At 37.9% G+C, this 7595-nt stretch overlaps 1 protein-coding gene across 1 annotated transcript; it reads left to right on the top strand.

Moving 5' to 3' along the window:
- Positions 1–211: 211 nt before the first annotated feature.
- On the top strand, positions 212–4962 carry LOC117439853 (uncharacterized). Its single transcript, XM_034075965.2, has 6 exons — positions 212–459; positions 2490–2544; positions 2657–2739; positions 2833–2988; positions 3328–3417; positions 4229–4962. Exons 2-6 carry the CDS (start codon positions 2538–2540, stop codon positions 4538–4540), a joined length of 648 nt encoding a protein of 215 aa, XP_033931856.1. The 5' UTR covers positions 212–459; positions 2490–2537; the 3' UTR covers positions 4541–4962.
- The last annotated feature ends 2633 nt before the right edge of the window (positions 4963–7595 follow it).

Below are 7595 nucleotides of genomic sequence, written 5' to 3'. Positions count from 1 at the left end.
CACATCAAGTGAGGGAATTGAGGTGAACTTAGAATGTGAATAAATGCCAGTACACTGAAAAAAAGGACTTTTTGGCTTTGTAAATATTACTTTGATTATATGTTTAAATTCTACAATACATTACTATTTCAGTAATTTTACTCAAAATGTCTCCTTTTATTTAATGTGTTACTTGTGTTTCTAAGTAATTTTGAATCTTCATTTTCATAAGTGAATTTTAACAATAGCACTAAGTAAATATTACCTAAATTATTGTATTACTGTACAACCTGTTAAAGCTATTGAAATGTACATGGGAAATGCGAGTTAACTGTGGGTGACGTCAGGGGAGAGTATTTCCCGCGCACATTGTCCCCGCAGTCAAGCACGGACAGTCCACTCAGAAGGTTGACATTTGAGTGGAACTTGAAGACTGCTTGGTCGACCATTTCATTTGAATATTCATCGATGTGGAGTAATGTGAGTATGTTTATGTGCTTGGTTAACTTGTTACATTCCTATTAGCTTGTCAGCTGAAGTCAGTATTTGGTTATTAAAAATGTAAGGCCAAGTTAGCTAACATTAGCCGACAGAATAGCTGGCTAACTAGCTCGTTATCGTGCTAGCAAACTTAGCCCGGTGTCATGCAAGTTCCACACATCAGATGTAATATATATTTGTTTAAAGGCTTATTTGAAACTTCAAAGTTCTCGACTCCGACAACATTCGCCGTTTATAATGGAAACTATGGCACTGGCGCACTTAACAATTTGAATAGTTTTTTATTTCGGGAGAGGGGGGTGTTCATGGCTCCAGCTCAACAAAAGAAATACTCAACAGTATGTGCGATGCTACGTGATGCGGTCAGTTTCACTGCAGCCTAGAGAAGGACAAAGTGGTCAAGGAATATTATATTTGGAATGACATATGAACAGCGCGATTTAAAAGGTGAGTGTGTTTGCCTCCATGGATTCACTGTTGGCGCTTTTCCAGTGCAGCACGTAGCGCAGTTTGGTTTGTCCCGGCCCGTAACAACATACTGATACCGGTTAGTAAAAACCATGAATTAATGCTTTGACAAGTCTGTGGTTTGTACTTGTTTCACTTTTGTCTAGTTTCTGAACAGATCTGAGGAGCTGTGAGCTCTGAGACTCCGTTTACACGAGAGCTACTGTCAGTGCTGCTGTCAGTGCTACTGCTACTGACCATTCTACAGATGTTAGTACACCATCTACAGCTCGACCGTGCTACCGATGTTAGTGAACAATCTACAGCTCCTCTACCACAACCACCAGCAACAAGTGGACATGGAGGGGAATTACATGAACTAGTACATGTTGCTAAATCCACCGCGGGGCATAAACAGAAGGGCAACCATGCTCCGGGTCTTCTTCACTGTTTTTGGTATATTTTGTGGCGGCAGCAGCGCCACTTACAGGCCTGGCATATGTACTACAGCGGGTCGAGCGGTCTCGTCTGAACAGACACGTTAAATTAAACAAATGCGTGTGAACGGAAGACTTTTTAGAACACGCGTACTGTGCATAAACGTTCCCGTGTAGAGGCAGGTCTGTCAATGTATTGAACGGTTGTATTTTGGATAAAAGTATTATTACTTTGAGTATTGATTAGCCTTGAATGCAGTGACAAGTTGTATGTGAGTTCCTGTTAGAATATTTTTTCGCCGGTCAACATGTCCGTTAAAGTTTAAATCTTCCAGACAAAATGAGTGCCGGTCAAAGGTCTTCTTTGTTATTTATTGAGCTTTAAAACAAATTGAAATGATTCGATATTAAACAAACCAATTATAGTAGATTAACTACATTATTCAAAAGTGAACAGAAATTTACAATAACACGGGAATAATAAATGGAGCGCTCTCCCTCTTCTGACAGCCCGCCAGTATCAGCAGCTCGAGGATCAGTAATGAGTGACCCGACAGTAAAACTAAACATATATATTACTATTTTAGGTAGTTTGAGAGGTAATTAAAATAGCTACGTATAATATTGTAACCTGAAGTGTGTGTTTTGTTCCGCTCACCGCTGCAGATGATCATACAGAGCTGCGTGTGGACTCGTCAGCAGCAGCTGATCTCTCTCTCCCGTCAGAGTAGACTTCACTCGCGTTTATGTCCATATCGATCAGATGCAGCTAGTTCTAGCTAATGATAGGACTACCTGCTTATTAAAATACCTAAACAATAAGCGTCGCTATGCAACCGGGTGAGGCCGCAAAGTATAGCGTAGCATTATGCATTTGTTTAAATGCCCACCGGAACCCCGAGGCATTACCAACAGATCAACAATCAACCCATCCAGGACATCTCTTTCTCCACATTAAGTGTTAGACATTAGAGTTGACTTAATTATTTTTTAAATAACATTTTACATGATAAAAATGGCTCTGAATGTATATTGTTGTGTTCATATTTAAGCAATAAATTGCAAGACAGTAAGTTCTGTCATTTACATAATTCATTTCTAATGTACTTTCTATATATTTCACAGGTTACCAAGGGAAATTGAGTCATTCAGCAATTTTGTCTTCGACAGCTAATGCAGAGTAAGTTCATCAACTCAGTACTGTTAGAAGTTTAAGTTGACATATAAATGTTTTTGTAACATGGTTTAGTTTCAAGAGGTTTAAAGATTGAATTCATTTGTGTTTTTTTCAGATTCCACTAGATGGGTGTGCAAAACATGTAGCTTCGAATCTAACAAAAGGACAGGATTGTTAAAGCACTACAGGCTAAAACATGTAAATGGTGGACACTGCAACTCAGTCCCTTGTCTTTATACAGATTGCCCTTGTTCGTTTACATTTAATGTTTTTATCACCTTGTTGTTTCAGATCAAAGAGGAGTTCCAAAGGATTACAACAATTCATCTCGAGCGAACCTTTTTGACCAAACTGGACTTTTACACCCCAAAACGGCAGGAGATCTTTGGGACAAAAGGCGGAGTTGCAGGCACAAAAATAAGACCCCTGCTGGATTCACTCAGTCAGGTAAAGTGTAAAATTCATACAATTGCAATCGATCAATGTATGTTGGGCTCTTATTCACTGAGAAAAGATAATAATAATAATAATAATAATGTAATGATCTGGCCGGCCTGACCAAGACCCAAAGCCAGCAGGGCATCTACCCAACTGACCCTGGGTTTCATTTGGCACATCATAGGATGTTTTTAAGTTAAATGTGTATCAACTCATTTGTATGCACAGCTTGATCCTGCTTTGCATCCTTGCACCTAGTTGGTGCCTTCTTTTGTAGCAGGTTCAATTGACCATTACGCAACATCTTTTGCTTTCTCTCTACAATAATGTACTTGTCTGTTTTAACAGCTACATGTAGAAGATAGACGAGATGCCATCATCCGCTGCTTGATGGAGTTCCTTGGAGAGTCTCCAGAGGAACTCATCAAAGACTACCAGGTAAATGTTCTGATGATTGTTGTACATGGATATCTCTACAAGTTAGTGACTCATGCCAGTATGTGGAAAAGGCATGTCCTTTTAATTAAGTTAACATTTAGATGAAATAAATTGGTATTTAATATATTTAAAATAAAAGCAAACATTTTACTTTATTCCATTCATTCTTTTTTTCATTCTTTCTCTAATGATCTTTTTTTACATTCTGATTCATAATTTGGTTTTCAGTAGAATTGAAGATGTGAGCCTTTAAACCCCCGATCCCACCTCATTTTCGCTAAACTGAATCCAGTACTATACTAGCTTTTACTTCCTGCTTGGAACAGAGCAGCTTTTTTAAACCAAGAAATAAAAGTGACTACAAATTCCCTACATAACTTACCCCGTCTTTATCTACAAAAGGAAAGGAACTATAACATCAATAGTTGGTTAAATACTAGGGCTGAACGATAATAAAAAATGTTTTTAATTGCAATTATTTTAACTGATATTGCAATTGCAATATCAGGAAATTATCATCATTATTCTCATTTTCATTGAAACATTTTTAAATGATCATGGTGTGATTTTTGCGAGGATTTGTAGCAAACAAAAAGGTTTTCTTTACATTTTTCCTTTTACAAATATCGCACCTGCTGCGATTTGAAAATTGTTGTAGGCAATATTGCAGTTTCGATAACATTTTGATTGGTAGTTCAGCCCTATTAAATGGCCACTTTAACCTAATGAATGACCTTTTGCATATTCAGTCACTTCAAATAAAACATGTACAGTATAGTGTATCTCATCACCGATTCACATGTTTTGACAGGATGTGAGCAAAGAATTCGTCAGAGAGGACTATGCTGAGCACGTCATAAAAATAGTTGTCCTCCGTGGAAGTGCAGCACACGAAGGCCCTGCCGATGTGTCCATCATCATCGAGGGAAGTGAGGTTCTTGATGACTGCAGATGTGTGTCAAAGGCTTGCCTTCTGCTCACAGGCTTCATATATGCAATGAACTTAAGTTATCCACCGAAGATGAAATACACTTTTGAAGTATTTCAGAAGCTCTTTCTTGAGCTAAATGTCCTGAAGATGTCTCCAAAAGTCCATGCATTGTGCAACAAACTTGTAGCCTAAGTGTATACAAAGGTGTTTCTTCAACTTGCAGTTCAGAGGAAATACTTGGTAGTTATGGTGCCTAGCAACAGTGACCTTTTTCATATGTTTTGCCTGAGCCCACTTTGTACAACTACATGTTTTGTATATTGTTAAGATAATGTTTCAAAACCTTGTTGACACAGCACTTTTTTAGTTTCCCCTGGAAACAGTTTCATTTGTTGTGCTTTGAGTATTTGCAGCTCAATGCTGCACATGTCAAATTGGTGAAGATGTTTTCTTCATTTGATTGTGTTTTGTATGTTTTCTTGTGTGCGTTGAATTCTCAGGGCCACTGTACAACTAGATATTGTGTAATTATTCTCTATAACACTAAAAGCAAGGGATGTCAGGGATGAGTGATTGCACTTAGTTTTCTTGCAAAGTCATGTGCTGAATATGATATGAATGTGTGTTTTTTTTAGCTCAGAATTCTACCAGTGTTTCAAAACATAAAGTTGCTGTTTTAAAGAGTACATTGTTTCATGTTTTTTATGCCCATATTTAACAGGGTATTGCTGTTAAAGGTAGAATACATATTATGTAAATATTACTTATATATTTAAGTAAAAACTACTATGCAATAGTGAGTACAATTAAATAGAAGAAGAAATGTTATGTAAATATTACTTGTATATTTAAGTAAAAAATACTATGCAATAGTGAGTACACTCAAATAAGAAAAACAGAATGCACAGTAAAGTTTACTTGTGTACCTGTAGTTAGAAACACTTCTGAACTGTAAGTAGAATTTACTTGAAATGTAGGTTGTTAAATTTACTTAGAATTTCTGCGTGGAATATTGTTACCGAGGTTTTTCTAAGTAAATGTCACTCCACTTTTTTTTCAGTGTAGCTTTCTGAAAGGTAAGAGAGAAAGACCACCAAAAGAGGAGGAAAAGAAGAGAGAGAGATCAGACAGCAGGTCACGGGGGGGGGTGTAGGCAGTGCGTCTGTTGTGAGGGCTGGAGTGATGTGAAATGATCAGGGGTTTGTGGAGCATGGTCAAACATGAATAATAGTCCTCCATACGAGTGTGCTTGCCGCACTAGAGCTTTTTCCAAGATGAAAAGGTAGAAAGAGGAGAGCAGGAGAGAGGGTTCTGACAAAAAGATGAAAAAAAGATCTTTGGCAGAGACGAACGGAGACAGAGACGAGAGCAAGGATTGAGACGGGAGGGAGAGAAGAAAATAAAGAAAAATGTGTGACTGGCATTGTCTTTGTGAGCGCTTCATTTACAAAGCCTGTCGTATCTAATATACAGTGTGTCGAAATTGACAGACTGTGAAACAAGAGGAGAGGGAAGACCAATGAAAGAAAAGAAAACAGACAGCTGTAAGCCACATTCGGTTAATGAACCCAACCTTTCATTGTTCCTGCTAATCTTCACCTGACCAAGTCGGCCAATCGTGTACTGATGTAAGGGGTGATACATTTGCTATCATTCATTGCCAGCAGCAGTGGATAGAGAGATGTGACATCTGCAATATTGCTCACACTGTTACACTTAAGTGGAGGATGCCAGTTCAAGCTGCATCTATGCAGAGTAATAACATAACTGTTACAGTAACATTTGGATGGAGTACATTTTTTTTTTTAATTAAGAGAAATTATAATGTATTGTCATGCCTTGCTGTAATAACACAAAGAGTAAGCCTACCTATCTATATCCCTAATGTATGTACTACAGACTCTCTGAGTTGTAACATAACGTACTAAGAGTAAATATCTGGGTATCAAGGAGCCTTCAAGACAACTCTTATGGCTAGAATCTGTGCCTCGCTTGCTGTCATGATTTTGCGGATGGTAACTATTGCAATATTACATCACTCATTGCTAGGCATATTTGTCGTGATATAAAAATGCACCTGCTGGTATCCTAATTTCTAATTATTGTGTAAACAATGCTTGTTTTGTACATATAACATTTCCTAAATTACTCTTTCAATGTATTTTATTAAATGAGAAAGGGAATGAGAGTATATTTATGTGTACACATTGCTAGTAGTCGATGTAATCCAACCAAAACAAGACCCTTATTTTTCATACCATTCAGAAACTAAACAATACATCAGTGTGCATTTAGAGGTACAACAGCCTATATTGATGCTGTGTGTAAAGTTGTGTTTAGACAAAGTCATACAGTACACACAAACAAACCCACACTCGTGTGCACCCACACACATATGTTGCTCTGAGTGACAGCCAGGGAAGAGCAAACAGATCACAGCTCCTGAAGATTACTTGAACTAATGAAGTAGAAAGTCTGAGTGTTTTTAAAATGCATTTAAAACACAGTGATGTCAGACAGTATTCCAATTATTTTGTTTGCATTAACAACAGGGTCAAATGTCTCAAATCACATCAGACTCCTCTTACGCCTGAAACTGCTTCCTTTCAGAAGTTATCCACTCTGAAATCTTTTAATAGCGTGAGACTGAGTGTAATAGGGCTCCCTGTGGGCAAGCTGCGGACCCCTGCTATCTATTGTGTAAGCTCATCTCTTGACTGTCACAGGTCATCTCGCCTCTCCATGCCTATTACTGTCCTGTTACACTCCATACACTCTACAATCTGCTTAATTTCATTAACAAATAAGTCTACCTTAGAGGACAGGAGGGGAATAAGAGATGAGACCGAAGCCCAGCATCAGGCCATCTTTCAAAAACTTAGAAGTGAGAGTGATGTCTGGGATTTGCATTTCACGCTGACTACATCATCATTCCCACTAACCTCTGCGTGTCTCGGAGCAATGCGAGCATCTGTTCAGGAAAATATAATGTGAGTACCGGAAAGAGAGAGGGAGAGAGAAGGAGAGGGAGGGATGAAATACAATGCCATGTATTGTTTCCTACCATTTTTTTCTATTGCAATCTGCTTTAGTTGACTTAATATATTGTTTCTCATTTCAATATTGAGTTGTATTATTTTTATTTTTATTATTATTTACTTGACATCCATGCCAATAAAGTATAGTGAAATTGAAAGTTGTGAGAGAGAGAGAGAGAGAGAGAGAGAGAGAGAGAGAGAGAGAGGAG

The sequence above is a fragment of the Pseudochaenichthys georgianus genome, chromosome 3 (genome assembly GCF_902827115.2).
Source record: "Pseudochaenichthys georgianus chromosome 3, fPseGeo1.2, whole genome shotgun sequence".
NCBI lineage: Eukaryota > Metazoa > Chordata > Actinopteri > Perciformes > Channichthyidae > Pseudochaenichthys > Pseudochaenichthys georgianus.
Note: the sequence above shows the minus strand (reverse complement) of the source record. Positions and strands in the feature narration are given on the sequence as shown.

Bases quoted from the DNA above. Each gene is read 5' to 3' on its own strand.
- LOC117439853 (XM_034075965.2), top strand. The intron at 2,740-2,832 runs GTAAATGGTGGA...TTGTTGTTTCAG, and splicing joins AGCACTACAGGCTAAAACAT to ATCAAAGAGGAGTTCCAAAG. The intron at 3,418-4,228 runs GTAAATGTTCTG...ATGTTTTGACAG, and splicing joins AACTCATCAAAGACTACCAG to GATGTGAGCAAAGAATTCGT.